This window comes from Martes martes (assembly GCF_963455335.1).
Source record: "Martes martes genome assembly, chromosome: 4".
Taxonomy (NCBI): domain Eukaryota; kingdom Metazoa; phylum Chordata; class Mammalia; order Carnivora; family Mustelidae; genus Martes; species Martes martes.
In genome coordinates this window covers 161,957,934-161,979,084 of record NC_137891.1, presented here as the reverse complement: position 1 = coordinate 161,979,084, position 21,151 = coordinate 161,957,934, and the positions used below count along the sequence as shown (strand labels likewise).

The 21,151-nt window shown below is 42.1% G+C and overlaps 1 protein-coding gene across 1 annotated transcript; it reads right to left on the bottom strand.

Moving 5' to 3' along the window:
• Window positions 1-5,383: 5,383 nt before the first annotated feature.
• On the bottom strand, window positions 5,384-20,629 carry RRAGC (Ras related GTP binding C). The gene is made up of 7 exons (XM_080802701.1): window positions 20,288-20,629; window positions 18,423-18,626; window positions 17,255-17,454; window positions 14,556-14,670; window positions 13,394-13,536; window positions 11,132-11,280; window positions 5,384-6,918 (listed from the first exon to the last, which is right to left on the bottom strand). Exons 1-7 carry the CDS (start codon window positions 20,522-20,524, stop codon window positions 6,767-6,769), a joined length of 1,200 nt encoding a protein of 399 aa, XP_080658827.1. The 5' UTR covers window positions 20,525-20,629; the 3' UTR covers window positions 5,384-6,766.
• Window positions 20,630-21,151: the final 522 nt, after the last annotated feature.

The following is a 21,151-nucleotide window of genomic DNA, read 5'->3' as shown; positions in this document are numbered from 1 at the left end:
ATGTGGGTCTCAATCCCAGGACCCTGGGATCATGGCTTGAGCGAAAGGCAGAGGCTTTAACCCACTGAGCCACCCAGGCGCCCCACTGCCCAGGGTTCTTGCTGTGAGGGTCGTTCTGACTTCTTTTCCAGCCAACCTCCTCCTGCTATTGACCGTGGCCTTCCCCAAGTTCTGCCCAGGCCCTCTCAGTGTGCCGGCTCAGTCTTCGTTCAGCTCACCTTTCTTCCCCTCCACCCTGCTCCCAGGAACACTTCCCCTGAGATCCTGGGCCCCCTGACACCTAAATGAGCTCCTTTTTGCCAAATAGCCTGCTTCTCTCAATTATCCCATTTCCATCAGGAGATGGCCCCCAGGGGTCATAGAGTGAGGAAACAGAGCCCAAAGAACCCTCCGTCTTAGACATCTAACCAGGAGCTGCAGCGCAGCAAACAATTCCATTTCCCAAGTCAAGGCAGGTGTTAGGGAAATGGCTAGTGGGACTATAAACTTCCTTCTCAGCTCAACTTCCAGTGCTGCAAAGCCAATGCCTTATTCTGGGACAAAGACCCCAGCCAGAAAGTTCCAGCACTGCTTTTTCAGAATAAGATAGGCCCAGTCTGTTCAAATAAATTAACACTTGGTTCTCAGCTGCCCCATTACCTGCAACACAAAGTTCACATGCCTATTTGAATAGAGATGGGAGAGAGAACTTAGAAAGAAAGGAGGAATATTTATCATTTACCAAAATGAGAATACCCAGCACCTCTCTTTAAAAGAAGGAAGGAGGGGCACCTGGGTGGCTCAGAGGGCTGAGCCTCTGCCTTCGGCTCAGGTCGTGGTCTCGGGGGCCTGGGATCGAGCCCCGCATCGGGCTGAGCCTGCTTCCCCCTCTCTCTCTGCCTGCCTCTCTGCCTACTTGTGATTTCTCTGTGTCAAATAAATAAATAAATAAAACATTTTTTAAAAAAATAAATAAATAAAAGAAGGAAGGAAAGGAAATAAAAGGAGAGGAGAGGAAAGGAGAAGAGAGGAGAGAAGGAAGGAAGGAAGGGAGGGAGGGAGGGAGGGAGGGAAGGAGAGAGGACATTGTCTAAGATTAATATTCCATTTTCGTGGCCCAGGCTTTTGTTCTCCAGGTTATGTTGTCTTACGCCAAATTAATCGTCTGCCAAGTGCTTTCTGATGTTTGATCACTTTAACCCAAAAGACAGTTTTTACAGTGTAAGGGTCTTCATGTGGAAGTTGTAACACTTTCACAACACATTGGGAGTAACAGCCACTTTGAAGCAGGGGCCAGGGGGGCACCAACTAGTTTCCTTCCACTCAGTTCCTCATTATAACTGTCCTTCTGCAGTGTTCTCAATTATATTTTAAACAGCTCCGAAAGTGCATTGATGTAGCTCGTTCTTTTTACATTAAAATCTGTCTTTGCAGAACAGAGTCACAGCTGGGGATTGTGGAGAGTTGCTATGGCCCCAGAAGAAAGAAAAGCAAGTGCCCATGGAAGGATAATGTATCCCAGCCTTTTCCTTTGCAGCTTTAGCTCTCAAGAGTGAAATAATTACAACAGACCTCATTTGAGGCAAAGGAAACTGATTAAAGCAGATATTTTAATTCAAAGATGTGGCTTTTCCTTCCATGGGAGTCTTTAAGAGCACACACATCCACAACAGATGGCTCAGGGAGCAAGTAGTCCTGTCTGTTATAGAATTGTGGATAGAGCTGTCTTCTTAAGGCCCCTTTGGAGCCCATAATCCATGAAGCAAATGATGTTATGACCTTTGTCCTATCCCACCACTTGTTAAAAAGCTGATAAGATACAAAAAGTGAAAATCACAAACTGCTCCCCTTCTAAAATGTCTCCAATCAGTCTTGAATATTATTTCAGGGGACGTAACTTCAGCAGTTCTTTGGATCTCTAAGTTGGGTGTACACTTGGGTGATTAACGGGCAGTTTAAACTTTCGGAGCAGACCAAGTATGCCGGCCCCCCGAAAGCTAAATGCTGTGTTTGAACAGTACAACACCGCCACCTAGAGGTCAAACCGCAAGGCATCGGCCACTACAGTCAAACCAGGTGAAGAGGCTAGGCAGGTTGCTGCCCAGACCAGAAGGGCATCCCCTCCTTCCCATCAAAGCTGAGACAAAAGGCAGTTTATTTTTTTAAATAAAGGTTTTATTTATTTATTTGACAGAGTGAGAGACAGCAGCGAGAGAGGGAACACAAGCAAGGGAAGTGGGAGAGGGAGATGCAGGCTACCAGCTGAGCAGAGAGCCCTGGGACTCCATCCCAGGACGGTGGGATCATGACCTGAGCCAAAGACAGGTACTTAACTGACTGAGCCATCCAGGAGACCCATGAAAGGGAATTTAAATGAGCACGGGTTTTTCTTAACGTGTGGGATGCTGAGAATATGCCTCCCCCATCCCTACCAACAAGGACAGGTGCTGAGCAAGTTACCAAGAAAGCAGAGAACAGACCCACCCAGGTCCAAGGTGCAGAGGGAGGGGAGTAGATGCGGGAAACTGGAGTGGGTGGAGGGCTTTCAGGGAGGATTTGGCATTTAAGCTGAGCTTAGCAGGATGAATAGAATGTCTATAGGGCAAAGGAAGCGGATTCCAGGCTGAAAAAACAAATCAAGCTACTAGGCTCGACTGTGAAAATACACAGGCTTTACTCTGTGACACAACCAGGTCACTGAAGGTTGAATTGAAACACTTAGAAAATGCGGGCGCCTGGATAGCTCCATTGGTTAAGCCTCTGATGCTGGATTTCAGCTCAGGTCCTGATCTCAAGGGTCCTGGGATGGAGCCCTGGATATTGGGATTGAGCCCTGAGTCAAGCCCTGTGTGGCCTCTGAGCTCAGCAGGGAGTCTGCTTGGGATTCTCTCTTCTTCTCCTTCTGCCCCTCCTCCTGTTCATGCACTCTCTCTCCAATAAATAAAGCTTAAAAAAAAAAGACACTGGGAAAATGGAATCGTACTTCCAATACCACATAAAATATTTCAGTGAAGTGTCCTTTGGTGTATTTATTGTACACGGCTTGAATAAGCATTTCTTAGTGTCACACTGACACTGAACATGGGATACAAACCAAGGCAAAATGGCTTCTCTACTGTAGTGTTCTCAGAACCTTTAATACTGGACTGAAAACAGTAAATTTCCAAGAGACTACAGAATGCAATTTCTAAAATTTGACTATGGAATTTTTTCTACAAAACATCTCATAAGCAAAACCTTCCTCCCTACTTAGGGAAGCAAGATCAAGTGGTGGTTTAAGGATACAAGTTCTAGGGGCGCCTGGGTGGCTCAGTGGGTTAAGCCTCTGCCTTCGGCTCACGTCATGATCTCAGGGTCCTGGAATCGAGCCCTGCATCGGACTCCCTGCTCAGCAGGGAGCCTGCTTCTCTCTCTCTCTCTCTCTCTCTCTGCCTGCCTCTCTGCCTACTGGTAATCTCTCTTGTCAAATAAATAAATAAAATCTTAACCAAAAAAAAAAAAATACAAGTTCTAGAATCAAGCTGCATGGTTTCCAGTTCTAACTCCACCATTCACATTTGAATCTCTATGCCTCGGTTCTCCCATCCTCAGAATAGGAATATAATCCCTACAACACAAGATACTGTTAAGATTATGTGAGGTAATACATATAAACCACCTAAAATAATGCTAGTAGCCGCTGCCAATTCACATCTCTCCTGGCTGCTCTTAGATCCACAGGCTCCCCAGCTTTGTGGGAGCAGTTCAGGGAAAATGCTGTTAATGGAAACACACTCCAGCCACGCCAAACTGCCACCCACATTCCCTTTAAAGACTATGTTCCTTCAGGGTCTCTAGGGGGAAAAGGGGAGTATTTTAAGTTAGTTTATTAGCTTAGATGGAAAATAGTACCAATATTCACTAATAATCTCTTTTGGATATAATCAGAAAAGCTTTCAGCATTTGCAAACCGAAACAGGCCAAATCCACACACATTGTTTTCCCCAACAACAAAGCTTGTAACTATCTTGATTTTATCTTTAAAATCATTTCTCTGTAAAAGCACCGAACTCAAAATGTAGAGGGGAAATTAACTCACAAATACCTTCAGCATTGTATATTGGGACCTCATTGTGTGTGTGTGTGTGTGTGTGTGTGTGTGTGTGTGTGTGTGTCTGTGTTGAGACTGGTGTGAGTGAATGGGAGAGGAAGTGAAACGGCTATAATTGCTTGCGGCAGAAGATTATAAAGGTTTTATTTAGCCGTCTGGAGCAGTGCTCTCCAAGGTAGCCTGGAACCAATGAACAGGCAAACCCCCTTAATAGTTTTATAGGATTCTTCCATTTCCATTAATCCCAAGTTGTTACCTTCATTCACTTGCTGTACTTCACCACTTTTCTTCAAGTTTTCTCCTACATCACCCCCTGAATTTATAATTTTCCACAGCTATAGGGAAAAGAAAGAATTCTTGGGCACCCATGTGCCGTGGTTATATTCATCTTGGGGCATTATCTCCGTTGAAACAACAGCAGCGTGAGGCTGAAGATACAGGCAGGCCATACCGGGCAGCCACAGCCAGCGTGGAGGCCCCACCACGCATGAGCTACTTCCGGGACTAGGTTGGCCAACATTGATTTACCAGGACAGCACCAGTGCTCACCGGTCGCTCTGGCATCATTATGAATGGCATCCCTTCCACTCTCAACAGTATCCTGGTGCATTTATATGGTCATCCTATCTGTAACTCTAGACAAGCTTCTCTACTCCTCCAGACTTCAGCCTCCCTAATTTGGAAAAGGATATGGGATTAGATGGTATTTTAAGAGGTTCTATCTTTTAATCTGCTTCTGTGATTTCCATTTCAAAGTTTTAAAATTGAATTCTAAAGTAATCCGATGGTGAAAATTGTAAGATCTTTCAACCTCTAAATTACCTTCCCTCCCTTCTATAAACTAATGCATACTTTACCCCAATCAATTTAGTTCCCACCTAACTGACATTTAAGGGTCAATAATCAGTATCCCAGAACTGGAAGAACAAACAAGCTGGCACTGGTAGAAATTTTAATATGGTGTCCTACTTAATTCATCTCCTTACCCCTTCCTGGCTTGGCTATAATGCATCAGTTACACCAGGCCCTGCATATTCCTCACCACGAGAGAGATCTGTTGGTATGAAACACCACAACCAAAAAACCATTTTCACCTAGGCCTGGACCACCTACCCTAAGCAGTAATGGGCCAGGAGAGATGTCTGGACACGGGGCATGAAATTCCTGCATCAGGACAGAGCTTGAAGTCCTAACACATATAGCATGCTAACCATATGAAGCAGCAAAAGAAATGGATAGAATGATAAAGTGAGACAACCCAATGTCCCAATACCCCACCCTCCTCATATCGGAGGCAAATAAAAAACTGATTTTGGAGTAAATACATTTATTGATACCCATTTTATATAGTTCAGTGAAATAATCTATAAATATAAAAGCATTTTCTTTTGGATATCACCATGGTCCATGTAAATACTCAACAGTCAGAATCATCTGCAGGAAGCACTCCAAGTCACACTGTTAGGTTTACAGACCTGAATATACATATTTCATTAAACAGTGGCACTTATGTACTCAAGTGGTCCAGTGGCTTTGGAACATAGGACTACTGGGCATGTCGAGTAAAAATAATGGGTCACTTTAAATCAATGGACAGGGTATCAACCATCAACAAAAAGAAACAATTATGAATTAATATCCTAGGTGAAGAAAGTACCACAGTTGACACTTGGTGTCAGAATACTGGAGACAAAGTCTGTTTAATGTCACATGCTGTGGCGCCATGTGCTCTCTCCAACTCCCAGTGGACAGCCCACCGGTGCCTTAGGGTCATTCATGGCCAACGAAACAGCAATTCGTAAAGAATCTAGATTGCTTAGAATAAAAGGTACGTAGCGGCTGGTACCATGTCTAAAGAAAAGTGAGCTAAGTATTTCAATGACATAATGAGTTTCTCCCCTAAGAGGAGAAGATTGTGGGGAAAACAAATTTTTTAAATTCCCATCGTTACACTGATCATGATCACTTATCTAATGGAGGAGAAGGAACCCAGATATCTGGTACCCAAAACACAGGTGCAAACTTTTTCTTCTGCTTTAAAAAGTTTCTTCAACACTTCCGAGAGAATTAACGCAGCAGCCACTGATGAGCCTCGCTCTCGACCTGATGCAGCATAAAACTTTCTCATTTCTTCAGTAACAAATACAGGAATGTCCTTTGCTGCGGTCAGACCATGTGTCTTCTGAGTTAGCAAGCAAATGCATTTAAAATGTCTTAGGGTGTGCAATGTCCAAAATTGAAATCTGAGAGGCAGTGTTAGAACTTAAGCAAGGCAGGATTTTTAGAGACTACTCAAATGAAAACCTAAGTGAAGCATATAAAAATTCAGTTCTTTCTATTATTTCCAACTGGTAATTGACAGCAACATTCTCTGGTAAGGATGGGTAAGTGGTGTTACCTCCAGGTCCAAAATATCCCAACTACTTAAAATAGGACCCCAAAGAGGAGAAATACACACTGAGTTCTGTGGTCTCTAGAATTCTTTTTTTTGCCATTAAAAAAAAAAAGAAATAGTAGCTTCAGTTGCACACCACTGGTTGAAGGGTTTTCATCCAGATGAGAAACTCTCCCCCTTGTCTCTAGTGGGACAGGCACCAGGATTCCCACAAGCGGCAGCTCCCCTGTCCTGTAGCACGTGGCATCTGACCCTGGAGTGAAGAGTAAGCTGGCACAGAGCCCCGACAGCTGGAATTCAGGCTAGATGGCATTTCGCGGCGTGCCATTGTGTGTCAGCGCTTTCAGGCTGGGGGCGCTGGTCTGGTGACCACAGCTCCTGTGAGAAGTCACACCCACTTCAAAAACCTCATGAATAGCTTTCCGGAAACAGTGGAAATTGTAGTCTATTAAACCTGCAAGAGAGAAAAAGATGATCAGACCCCTTGAATGTCAACTGTGAGATTATCTACTGGGAAATATTTGGTAATCGAAGAAAATTGGTTATGTATTAAAAAACATACATCCAACTGAGGAATCTTCTCTCCTAGAAACATGATAAAGCATATACCCCAACTGTTAACACTGGTTACCACTGGGGCCTGGGAATGGGCTGAGTAAATAAATAAATCCATCAAGAAGGTAAATTTGCCAAGAAAATCTACAATAAAATCTGAAGGGAAAGTAAAATACTTTTCAAATTACCAAGCTTTTTCCTTTCCTAAGTCTTCTGGGCGGGCCGTGAAGAGCTGAAGGGAACAGCAGGAGCAGGAGTCTGGCATCCTGCCCAGGGGAGCCGTGGGGTCTGGAGGTAGCAGAGAGGCCCACCAGCGAGAGCCTCAGGCAGCCTACACCTGCTCTCTCCAGGCAATGCAGCTCCTTCGATGTTTCATGAACTGGCTCCCAAATAAGATTCTGGTCAAACAGTTCTGTTTTGTGATAGAAATAGCCAGTTGCCTACCAAAAATCTACTTTCCCCCCTTCTTCCTTAGCAATGGAAACCCAATTTCTGATGAGCACAATGATACTCAGCTAAAACATTGTACTTCCCAGCCTTCCTTGTAACTATGTACGGCTACAGGACCAATTCTGGTCACTGGGATAGGTGGAAGCACGTGGGACCTCTGCGAAATTTCCTTAAAAGCAAAAGGATGTATTCTTTCCCCAGCCTTGTTCCTCCTTACTGTCTGGAATACGGAGCTCCAGCAGCCATTCTGGACCATGAGGTGACCTTAAGAACAGATGCCAGTTAGAAGAATGGCAGATCAGAAAGAGAAGCATCGATGCCCTTGAGAGTACTGGAACATGAAGACGACCACGCAAAAAAACAGATCAAAACAATATAGTATCAAAATGACTAAAAATGTCACAGAAGTCTATAGGAAGGAGAGCCCAGTGCAGGACAAAGGCAGCCTTTGGGGATACAGGCAAGGTTTAATTAGGCCGGAAAGAGAACAAGATCACAAAAAAACAGCGGGGAGCTGGCAATGAGAACACAGCACAGGTGAAGACAGGAAAGAAACTGGAGTGACTGGAGACAGGGGCAGAGAATTCTCGCTGGGAAGTACTGGGAATCAAGTCCAACTACGGAGATTAGAGTCAAATCCCGGAGGTCCTTCAGACTCAGGAAGAAAAAAAAAAGCTATAAAAGTTTTGGTAAGTTCAACCTACATTAAAAATGACTTCTGTGTGGGGCGCCTGGGTGGCTCAGTGGGTTGAGCCGCTGCCTTTGGCTCAGGTCATGATCTCAGGATCCTGGGATCGAGTCCCGCATCAGGCTCTCTGCTCAGCAGGGAGCCTGCTTCCCTCTCTCCCTCTCTCTCTGACTGCCTCTTTGTCTACTGTGATCCCTCTCTGTCAAATAAATAAATAAAATCTTTAAAAAAAAAAATGACTTCTGTGAAAATGGTAAAATAAAACTGACCACCAGGAAAACCCGAACACTAGCCAGAGATCTGACGATATTACGAAATCACTGTTCATTTTTTTGTTTATTAATGGCATCGTTATGTTTTAAGAAAGAATGCTATCTTGTAGAGATACCTGCTGAAATCTATAGAGACAAAATTATTTGATCACATCAGAGATTTGTTTTAGAGCAACCCAGCAGAGAAAGAGGTACAGAAAGAAGAAAGATTGGCTATGATTTTTATAATTATCCAATCTGGGAGGTAAAAGGGATTCATTCTGTTATCTTCTCTACTTTTTTACGTTTGACAGTAAAAAATAGTAACTTTGCTGGTAGGATAAACAGAACACAAGACTGACCATATGCTGGGGACTGCTGAAACAGGGCAATGGCTACATGGGCACTCACTGTGTTGCTCTACCTTTGTATATATTCGAAAACTTCTGTAACCAAAAACGATTTTGTTTTTAACTTTTTTTTTTTTTAGATTTTTCTTTATTTACCTTCAAGAGAGTGAGAGTTAGAGCACAGAGGGAGCGGGAGAAGCAGACTCCCTGCTGAGCAGACAGCCCAACAAGGGGCTCCACCCCAGGACCCTGAGATCATGACCCAAGCCAAAGGTAGATGCTTAACGGACTGAGCAACCCCGGTGCCCGTTCTTAACTTTTAAGACTAGAATGGAGAAAAATAACTAAGAAGCACAAAAAGAATAAAGTATATGAACAGGTAAATTACCAAAGAACAATCTTGAACTGGCATAAAAGGTACCTGCCATAAGGAAAACGCCTGTTCTAACTAGTGATTAAAGAAGTAAAAATTAGAACCAAATGAGATACCATTTTACACCTACCAGACCGAAAGGCATTATCAAGGACATGAAGTGACAAGAACTCCCACACAGTGCTACTGGGACCAAAAATGGGAAAGCCAGTTTGGAGAGCAATGTTTAATAAGGCTGAAGATGTATGAACACATCTCTATAAATTCCACTACTAAACACATTCGAAGAGAAACTCTCCACATGTGCAAAGGCAAACATGTTCATTTGTTGCATCTGAGTATTTGTTGCAAAGCTCTCTGTGATTTAAAAATAACCTAAATGTCCAGCAGAAAGAAAATAAACTGTGGTATATTCAATCCACATAATATGGTGTAGAATGAAAATGAATGAACTAAAGCTACATGTTATCAACACAAATAAATCTCAAAAAAGACCTTAAGTGAGGAGAGTAAGCAAGTTGCAGAAGACTGCTTACATTTTTACAGTGTTTACACAGAGATACATAATACAAAACTCTATACTGGCTAAGGAAGATATGAAGTAAAATACATCATACACGGGGAAAATTAGATTACTACATTCAACATAGCACCAAAAAAGACTTCCAATGCAACACATACATGAATGACAACTATGTCTCTGCCATGTTTTGGTTCTGAAACTCAAAGGTGAATACGCACATTCTTGTTTATCCAAAAATTTTGTGTATCAGATATAGTTCATTAATATTAACATTAGTGAAATATTAATTCGTACAACATTAAATTTAAAAAAGCAGACCGCAGAGCAGGCACTTATAGCACTGAACAACAGAGAGCTGTGAGAGATCCCTGAGTATTTAAATAATATGACAAAAGCAACTTTCTGAAAGCTAATAAAAGATAATACATAGCAGCCCCTCAAAACACGTGCTGAGTGCGTCACCTCAAGCAGGATATTAGTGCCCAACCACGGGCCTGCAGGGATGAGGGCCTGGACTGACAGTGGGAATGGAAAGGAAACCCAAGAAACAAGATTTGGTGAAGAGTCAACGTAAACAATATAGGAAAAGAATGGGAAAGGGGGAACACAGAATGCCCTCTGGGAAATGACCTGCAAAGGCCCCTTCACAGTGCCACCACACAATCACCTGACTACAAGGTATCCGAGCTTGGACGCCAGGCAATGTTGTAACTGGTACCACCACCAGAATAACCAAGAGGGTCAGGAAACAGAAGGGGATAGTCGTCAGTTCTGACACCACGTACATGATGATAATCAAATATTTAAGTGAAAATGTCTTACTAACAGCTCCAAACATGGGACTGGAATATGGGCCCAAGTCAGAATTGGGGAGGTCAATTTTTCAATCAACCACACAGAGAAAATTAAGTGACCATGGCTTGGATGAGCTGAGCAGGAGAGTAAGTGAAGAAGCAAGCACAAAGACATGGCTCTGAAAAATGCTCAGAACTGAGAAAAACAAAAGAAACCAAAGAGGAGATCAGAGAAACAAATACATAAAATAACTTGGAGAGCTAAGCTTTAGGGAAGCAAAGGGAGAAGGAAACGTCAAGCAAAGAGAGACTGGCCGGGTCACATGCTGGAGAAGGCTGAAGAGGCTACAGAATGAGGAAAGGCTGCTGCATGTAGCAAGAACGTGAGCTGGCAACATGCCCAAGAATCGTCTCTGTAAACAGGTGTGGGTAGAAGCCCAACTGCAGGCGTTTAGACACGTACTAAAATGACCCAAAATAAGAAAGGCTGGAATTAAATACCTACCTTAACATAAAAGATCAAAAGAAGGACAAAGTCTGGACTATATAGGGAAAGGAAGGGACAAGAGCAGTTTGAGCTGATAAGCATTTAACACTGCAATATTAGTTCCTCTGATTTTCAAGAACCTAGTAAATTTTTACAAAGAATTTAATATAAAAACAGCCTTTTAAAATGCCATTACCTTTTCGTTCAAAACTTTCTTCCCTAAGAATGCAGACCAGTGCCAAAAATTTAGTCACTTCCTTTAAATAAAGGACAGTCGTATTATTCAGCTTGATAATTGCCATAGATTCTTTGTCGTAAGCACTTCCACTTCCATCTTCCTTTAACCTGTTTTAAAAGAAAGTATTCATTACAGGTTTCCCAATGAGGTATTCTGTCACATTTAATTTGCACAATGACAAATCTTTCCACTCAGTTTCCAAAGTGTCTTTAAGAAAAAATACTGGGGGCGCCTGGGTGGCTCAGTAGGTTAAAACCTCTGCCTTCAGCTCAGGTCATGATCTCAGGGTCCTGGGATTGAGCCCCACATTGGGCTCTCTGCTCAGCAGGGAGCTTCCCCCCGCCCCCTCCCTGCCTACTTGTGATCTCTGTCAAATAAATAAATAAATAATCTTTAAAGGGGGAAAAAAAAAAACAGAAAAAATTCTGGCTTAAAAATATGGCAACAGAAGTTCTCATTTAAGAAATAAGGCTCCCAGGGGTGCCTGGAACTCAGTTGGTTAGGAGTGTGACGCTTGATCTAAGCTCAGGGCTTGATCTCAGAGTCATGAGTTCAAGCCCAACATTGGGCTTATAGTGGAGCCTACTTTTAAAAAAAAGAAAGAAATAGGGTTCCCAGACGAGGATGCAGTATTCCATACGTGCACACCTTCATCTTGTTTACCCAGGATACAGGGAACACAGGTTTCAAACCTTCCCTCACCTTAATCTGTACTGACAGAGTATACAAATAAAAAAGGACCTAATGTAAGAAAACTGCCATTAGTGAAAAAGGAGTTAAGTATAAAAACTAAAATTAATACAGTCTATCAAAGATATTGTGGAATCCCGATGCTTACAAAGTGAGCCTTCAGGGTCTGAAAGTATTGTTTTTACTAGAATTGTCAGAATTATAGGTAGTTCTCCTTCAAAAGATGTAAATCAAGAGCCGAGTAAGAAGCAAATGTAATAAAATACACCACACTGCATGCACGGATTGTGTTACGAATGAGATAATGAATATTTTTTCTTCTCTTTTATAATGTAGCATATAACACAAAATGTATTTTACAATGAACCTTACACTGAAAAAAATTTTGCAACTAATTTTGATTTTTAAATTATAGAAAAGCAGTTATGAAATTTTGATTTCTTTTAAAGAAAAAACAAGTGTTCTATTCATCCATTTTTAAAATGAGGAATGGGAACATGAAGCTGTAATAAGTAATGTAACAAAAAAAAAATCACATTTTCATTATGGGAAAAGAGCAAAGGAGAGCATGTAACCACAAAAGTGAGAAACAAATAGAAGACAGAAATAGACAGGTAAAGAACATGTAAGAGAAATGCATTCTCCTACTGAGTCAGCTGGAGAAAGACACCAACAAATTAGGCTGAGAGACCAAGGTGAAGGGCAAGAACAGAGAGATGAAAGAAGAGTTCAGACCAGGTGGAAAATGGAACAGATAAAGGACACAGAAAGCAAAGGTTATGTTAGAGCATCAGAAAGTGCCTTGGGAATGCTGATGTTAACACGTTGGGGGGATTAGGGCTATTAGAAGCAACAGAGGTTGTTGGCTTTTGAAATACCAGTCATTCTCCAAAGTTTTCACTCGTCCTCTGGACTAGTCCACAAAATCACACCTTTGCTGGCATTTATAAATCTCTGTATGAAGCTTGGTGAATTTACATAAAGAAAGAGTTTACATTTTAGAAATTTATTTTGGAAACTCACATGTATGGGTCAAATTTTTCTATGTTTAAGTCCTTCTGACACCCAAAATTCTGATTTCCTTGTCTCTTGGCTCTCTCAAAGATTAGGATCCCTCATTTCCATAAAGCCTGAAGTTAAATTAGGAACCAGTACTTACTCTGTTATTCAAAATAAATTAATCTACTTTTTTGATCTAGCAGAGTCCCTAAGGGAGAAGATACAGTGCAAGCCTCCCAAATAATGGCAGAAGAAATTTTCAGTGATAATTAAATCTGGCACTAGCACAGTTTTTCAACTGCTCTTACCCATCCTCTGAAGCAGTAAAACCTAGCAGTCCACCTACAGGGAAATCAAGCTCCAAGCACTATAGTCAGAACAATTCCACTCCATACAGTACCTGCTAGAGACCTCAAAAATTAATCCCTCTGACAAAGTGAACTGATAGTCTTTGACATGTCTGAGATCTTGCAAATATATACACATATACACACACACACACACACACACACACACATATACATAACTTACCCATATATACAAGACACATCAATTACAACATCAATCATGTCACAGCAAAGTTCATAAGATTGCATATCCACAGGAGAACTGTCTGTTGCAATGTAGATTTTGCTGACAACGTCAAAGAGGAAAGCTTTTTCAATACCTGAATTCTAGGAAAAACAAAATTGGAGAAGTATTCAGTTTCAAGAATCAAAATTTGTAATTTAACTAAGATCCTGAAATTATGGATTAATACACAAAGACATTTTTAATTGTATAACCCAGTACCAAAGCAGCAAACAGTATGTGATTGAGAGACACTTCTGTTATCCAAAGAATAAAAGTGGAATCATGTCTCTGCTCTGATTTACTGACTTAATTGCATTAAATTTGATTTTTCTTCCTCCTCAAATTAAATGAATTACTTACTAAGACACCATCAAAGAAGTTAACCAAAAAAAATCCTCCAAAAATCAAGCCATATTAGATTTTCAATAATCCTTTCTTGTCACAATAATCAACCTCTGATTTAAATGACCTTGCCACCAGAAAGGCATTCTGTGGCAATTAGCAAAACATAAAAGAATTAGTTTGATGTAAACATCTAGCATAACCCAAAAGCCCAAAAGAACTGGGGACCACTACACCCTGAGCCCTTGAAAGTAATGTCTAGAAAATATAATAGTTGAATGTTTTATTTATTTAAGGAATATCCTCTTTTATTAAGCTGAATCCTCAAAATAAGAAAAGTGAAATATGATACTAAGATTATAGTTAGCAAGGAAAGGAAAAGATCAATTTTTCAATGTGACCTCCTATAAAGCAGAGATTAAGCAGGAGTCAAATTCCCAAAACCCAGACTTTTCCAGTTACTACTCTCCATTCAGGAAACAGATGTCATGAAGATTTTTTTCTTTTTATCATGGAGGTTTTTATTCATTAAGAAAGTATGAAAAAATTTTTCACTTCATTTTAAGATCAAAAGGGTGAGCACTAAGGAAAGAACTCAGAAAATAACTCAAGCTATTTTTTTTTTTTAGTGTTCTTATGATTTATTTTACGTGTTAAGTGTCTCATTAGCCTTTCGGCCTGATTCAGACTAAGGCAAGAAATTTTTTTTGGAGAATTTGATAACACAAATATATTCAAAAAAATGGAATCAGAAACTATAGTGAATTAGCTCACTTACTGATATAAAGATATTTAATAGGTTTTCCAAGGTCGGCAGTTGTGGGATGAGTTTCTGTACCACCTTACTAAAGGCTTCAAATATTGAATGATCATAGATACTAGTCAAATAAAAGCTGAAAAACACAACACGATTTGATTAATTTGAAACATATCTTCAGTTCAGTGACAATTATAAAATATAAAATTTTATGTTGCTTAACATTTGATTCCACTAAGTTCAAAAAAAGCCTTTTTACCTCGCCTGTCATCCCCACTGTTCAAGAAGACAAATGCAGCTTCCCCACCTGGCTTGTAACCATCCACCTCTTTACAGCATTTACAAAAGAGGGCAATTTCCTAGTACCCAGGAAAGCATTTTCAGATGCAGGAACCTGAATATTCACCTAAGTCTTTGCAACCTGATCCAAACAACCTGGTTTCTTAAGCCCATGGCTGACAAAGACCAAGATAAAAACCAAGAGGAAGCGCGCAAAGAGGGGTGACGCTTATTCAGTAAGAATGTAATTCAGGTTTCTACTAAAACGCCATCTCTTCAGAAAGCTCTTTCTTGACCCTCCTCCATAAAACAGCAGCCCTTTTCCCTAATTTTTCCTCATAGCACTGATAAGTACCTAAAATTACACTATACATTTATTTGTAAGTGCTTCTGAGCTGTCTTCATTCATCAGAATGTAAACTCCATGAGAACAAAGACTTCAGTGGTCTTGCTCACAGCTACAACCCCACTGCCCTGAACAGTGCTCATAAATATTTGTTCAATAAACAAATGAACACAGCTGATGCTCAGAGTTCATGTAAATGACATAATTAGAAGAACAGGAGCTGGGGCCCTATTAAGCATAGGAATGGAACAGGAATCTGCCTAAAAGGACATACAGTGGAGAAGTAACATCCACAGATTTAATAAAACACATATGAAAAAGAGAAACCTTTCACATTTTAATACAATTTTACCTCCTAATTTTAGCTCAGGGAGTATACTCCTCATCATGTAGCTGTTCTACTTATTTATTTGTAAGTACATATTACAAAGTCAGAAACACAGAACTGTAGCTATGACACTTGGCAGGCAATTTAAAAATACTTTCAGGAAGCAGACCTAGGAACCTAACCCTATACAAGATGAGGCTTGACTCTAGATGTTTGAGCAAGTAAACAAGTGAGACCAAGATGACCCCCCTCCTAAAGGCACCAGGGACAAGCACTATGGACAACGGAATATTTTATTGTTTCCTTTAGGCAAAAAGGTTAGCACGTGGGAAGGTCCTTCAGAGACTCTGAGGCATGGAAGTAGATGGGGACGTGGAGAACCCTACAAGACACAGGGCATTTTAGTAAACTGGATTTCTGGAAACCAGAAATCGAACAGAGGCTAATCCACAGGCATGTTAGTAATGAATAAAAGCTCGATGTGGCGGCGAGGGGGATGACCTCCATGCGAAGATTCTTCAGAGGTTAACAAGGCCTAGGGTCCTATAAGGAACTAGAGAAAGGGATGGCGTGTACCTCTGGGATGGGACGCCCCAAAAAGGGACAAGGAAGTGGTGTAAAGAGGATTAGGAGAATTCCCATGTGCCCTAGGGAACACAGGACAATCACCGCCTAAAATCCGTTAAGTGTAGATTCCCAAAAAGTGAGACTGAGGAATTTCACAGGGAGGCACTTTTACTTTCTCTTACAAATATTGCTAAGTTTTTTTAAAGCATGAATTACTGATAAATATTTTAAAATTTCAATCCAAACTACAGATCAATGACACTTTTTCTACATGACTTCCTAGAAGAATAACTGAAAAGACCCTGGCACCTGAGGCCCTAGGGAATATTAGGGGTAGGGATGAGGGGTGGCTTGAGCCTTTAAGGAAGTCACTGTAACAGACCAGGGATAAGGAAATAGCTACATGTGTGTCTCTCCCCTGCTTCCCCTTTAAGCTGTTTATATCAAGAGAACATTTTCTTGGGTACTTTTTATTACTCATATCTACCTATACCACCAAAAAAATACAAAATATAGAAAATATTCCTCACACTTCCAGAACACAAGCACAAAAATCATCAATCCTATCTAGTACTTGTTCTTTAATGATACTTTCTTCATGGTATCTAGTTATGAATCAGCAGTTCTTTAAACCTAACAGGAACCCTAAACAGATTTATAGAACAAACTCACCTAACCCAAACTTCAGAGATTCATAAAAGCATGAACTGTTTTTAAAAACATACACAAAGTACATCAGAGTCCAGACTCGAACATGTGCCTCTTTAAAATGCTCTTCCTACTGAAAAAAAATACTGTGAAGACTCCAGCTACAGAGTTCTACAACAACTGTGACAGAGTCCTTGAACTGAGGCAAAATGAAAATAAATAAATAAATGATGAAATCAAGAGAGAGGAGTCCCAAAATAGATTTATGCCATGAGGAAAGAGGCTGATTCCAGTCTCCTGAGATGAATTTTTAAAAGCACCAATGAAAATACTTCACATGACTTCAATCTCCAGGAAAATGCAAAAAACTGGAAAGTAACTTCTCAAATACCATCAGGCTCCCAAAACTGAATTCAACAAAGGAGAGATCAAGAACATTACAGATTTGGGAAGGGCATACCAGTAACAGAAAGCCACGTGTTTGTAATGACAGAGATGGGAATACATTTAAACATTTTTCAGGGCTCTCATATCAAACACACATGATGTTACCTAAGGTGGAGTTTTTCTAGCCCAGCATCTGCAAGGTCATCATTGGCCCTTTGATGAATGTCCCTCTGTGTTTCTATTTTGTGATCATCAGACAGACCATCAACTTTGTGAATAAAAACCTCAAAATTCATGTCTGGGTTAACTTTGTAGGCTTTAGAAACAGTAATGTGAAGTCTTGTTAAAGCCTCCATGTAGTCATCCTGTAAGTCAGAACAAAATATTTTTTAAAAAGAAATCTGGTAAAAGTCAGTAACGAGTTAAGAAAGCCTCAAACCACCTCTTTCCCCAACCACAGAAAATATATTATACTAATTATTCACAAATACTCCAAACATTCAAATACATTAACCTTATCTAAATTTTTAATCTCTCCAGATAAAAAAATTCATTTACCAAGTTAATGCTTACAATTTTTATATTGCTAATATAAGAAAAGGAAAAAGGACATGGACATTTCTTCCCAATAGAATTTTTTAAAAGTAATCCCAGCTCTGCCATTTATTAGATGTGTGACTTTAAGCAGGTTGCTTAAACTTGTGATCTCAGTTTACTCATCCATAAAATTGGAATTACCATACCTACCTCACAGTATTGTAAAGAATAAATTAAATTGGATCATGTATGTGAAAGCCTCCATTACAGAGCCTCTCAATTAGAAAGCACTCTTAACCAATGTTTAAGCTTCTTAAGGTCAAGGACATGTCCCATTCATCTCAGGGCTTGTCACAAGCTAGGCCCTCAATAAACGCTTGCTGAGTCAAACTCAATTTGGACAACCAAGAAAACTATTCACTTTAATATTTACTGATTCAGTTCTCCTATTCTTCATTAGATTATGGGCACCAAGAAGATCTTTCCAGTGAGTGACATCACTATTGTAATAGTGAATGAAGTATGGCAATATGCACTACTAACAAATAAAAGTGGAAAACTGCTCATTAACTAGAACTCAAAAGAGAATAAGCCACTATCTCCTAATCATCTCATATTCTGTACTCGCACAACGGCATGCCTGCACACCTCTGCAGTTCCATCTCCCATACTGCTAGGAAACCTATCAGCAAAGAAATAAGCTGCAAGAAGCACATGATAAAGAAAGATAAACACCTTTCCTTTGTGTCTACATCTTTTGACAGCAGAAAAAAGAAATAAACATTATTCCTACTACCTGTGCATCAATGACATATATCAATGCTCCTGTTCCCCTGAAGATCATCTCGTAGTCAAAAGTTGGGTCAAAAAAGTCCATTTGTCCAGGAAAATCCCATATCTGGAAATTCACAAAGGAGCTATTGGAAATGTCATCTTTATAAATCTTGTTGGTACTTTCCAAAAAGAGAGTCTCGTTGGGTGACATTTTATGAAACACCACCTGTTAAAAGAAAGAAGATAATTTTATGACTATTCATCTTTCTACTTAAACTTCAAAATTTGACCCTGAATTATCCTTTTACTTCTGAGAGATGAGAAGGCACCAAATTACTTTCAATCAAACCTATTCTGGAGCTGAAACTTCTCTGCTATTTTCTCTGCACATAGTAAATCCTAGTAGCAGCAATGTCTTTGTCAATTCATTTTGTTTTCTGTTAAACTGTATTAACTCTCCCAAAACCTGCTTTAATATCATAAAAGCTTAGAGCTAAAGTTTAAAAATTTTTGTTCACTGAAAACTTACCGAAATGCCTCTATCAGGCTCTGAGAATTACAAAGGTAACTGCCTAGACTCTGCCTTCACTGAATTTGCAGTCTTGTGGAAGAAATAAAACAGACAGTAATTATACCAAGTAGAAAATGACTGGGGGGTGGGGGAGTCAGGAGAGGAGTTGACAGGGAAATGACTGCTCCCATGAGAGAAGAAATGGTAAAAGTAACAGTTAAGAATCAGGATAATCACAATCCATACAACTCTAACATAAAGCTAATTTGTCTCTCACTGTTACCTTCTAGAAAAGGAAACTGGGTAGTTACTACCAAAGTTTAGTCAATGAGTAACAAGCGAGAAGAATTAAATTCAGTTTGCTAAAACCCTACCATGAATTTACTCAAAATTTACAGTACAGGTGAGAAAATAAAACCCAGCAATCCAGTAAATTCAGAAGTTAATAAAACACAGTAAACCAGTAACTTCATTAGAAGGCTACTTTTCAAAACCATGTTTACAAAATATCACACAGATTTATTTTAGAAAGACCTCTGCAACGGAATGGAGAGGGCAACAGACCAGATATCTGGCGTCTTATTACCAGCTCACTTGTGTGTGAGGTGGGTGGCTAATGGAGGACGCCAACATTGCCTCGGTTTCCCCCTTACTAAAAAGGGTCTAGCCCTCCGTTCGTTCCTGACAGACCCGAAGTGAAAGTAAATGGCCTGACAAAGATCTGAAAATATTCTCAAGGTCTCAGAAGATTTTTGTATCTGCACACATAACAGGAGGAACTATAACCAGCAATTACACTCGCCCGGCCCCAAATACTAAAACTGGTGGAATAACAGCTCCCCAATCCCCAGCGATGTTAAATTCTCCTTCGTAGTAGGAAGCATTAAAACGGCCAGTGACTTAGTCACAGCTCTTCCTGACGCTGCTCCATGGGGCTCACCTGGGAAGCCCCGCAAACTCAGGTCACCTGAAGTGAGAGGAATACACAAAATCGGGGCAGGGGAGGGAGTCGGACAAGTTCTCCAAGTTGGAACTGCAGAGTACGTCTCAGTTTCGGAAAGGACTCTGGGGCTGGGTCCCAGGGGGCGGAGGTCCCGGGCGATGCCACCGGCACCTGCCTCCCTCCAGCCAGTCTCGCCTTCGGGGACCCACTTGGCCTCGGCTGACTTGGGCGTGGACTCCGAGTCGGGGTCCTCCCCCGGGCCGCGCCTCTGGCCTCGCTCCCCAGAGAACAGAAAAAGCGCGGTGGGACAGCTCGGCCGGCCGGCCCCGGCCGCCGCCCTCCTCTGGCCCCCCGCCTCTACGCGCCCGGCGGCCACCCAAGCCCCTAGGAGGGGGAGGGGGGCGCCGGGGGAATCCGGCGCGGTCGCACTCACCTTCTGGATGGAGGACTTGCCGCTGCGCCGGAGCCCCATGAGCAGAATCCTCGGCTTGGAGCTGTCAGCGCCCCCAGGGCCACAGCCTCCGCCGGCCCCCGCCCCAACCCCGCCGCCCGCTGCTGCCGCCTCCTCTTCCTCCTCCTCCACGCCGTAGCCGAAGTCCTTCGGAAAGGAATCTGCCGCGCCGTAACTGCCGGCCAGGGGCGTCTCCTCCGCCCCGTACTGCAGGGACATGGTGCTGGAGCCGCCGCCGCCCGCGCCCTGACAGGCCAGGCCAGGCCAAGCCAGGCCGCCGCCTCCCCAGTCCGCCGCCGCCGCCGCCCCCGGCAGCCGCCACCGCCGCGCGGCCCGCCCCCTAGAGCCCGACTCTCATAGGCTCCGCGCCGAGACCCAGCCTCTCATTGGCCGCCCGAGCTGCCACTCGGGAGCAGCAGGGTAGGTGGTGTCCGTCACGTGCCCGGAATCACCTGACTTGGAGCCGTGGAGGGGGGAGGAGGAGTCACGAGGAGGATGGCCCGGCCGGCCGAGCCCTCTGCCCTCCGCCCTACCGAGCACCTCGGTCCTGCCCAGCCACGCGCCTTGCTCCTCGCCGCCCTTCTGCCTTCTTGGGAGCTCTGGAGGCCATCGCAACGGGAGATGCTCTCTGGGCATTTGGGGGAAGAACTGATTGTGCTCCTACAATGGTACTCGCCCAACCAGTATTTACTGATGCCCGCGATGTCCTGGGGGGGACAAGGGACACAAAAACTGAAACGGACTCGGACCCTGCCTGTCCTCATGTTGCTCGGAGGTTAATAGAGCTCGGATCTCTGCGTAAGTAGCTTCGGTACGAGATATGAAGTGTAAAGGTCAAAGGTACAG

Excerpts from the sequence above, each read along its gene's own strand:
- RRAGC (XM_080802701.1), bottom strand. The coding sequence starts at position 20,524 with ATGTCCCTGCAGTACGGGGCGGAGGAGACGCCCCTGGCCGGCAGTTAC. Across the intron at positions 14,671-17,254 it reads CTAGAAAAACTCCACCTTAG|CTTTTATTTGACTAGTATCT; the intron begins GTAACATCATGT and ends TGTGTTTTTCAG. Across the intron at positions 13,537-14,555 it reads TATTAAATATCTTTATATCA|AATTCAGGTATTGAAAAAGC; the intron begins GTAAGTGAGCTA and ends TGTTTTTCCTAG.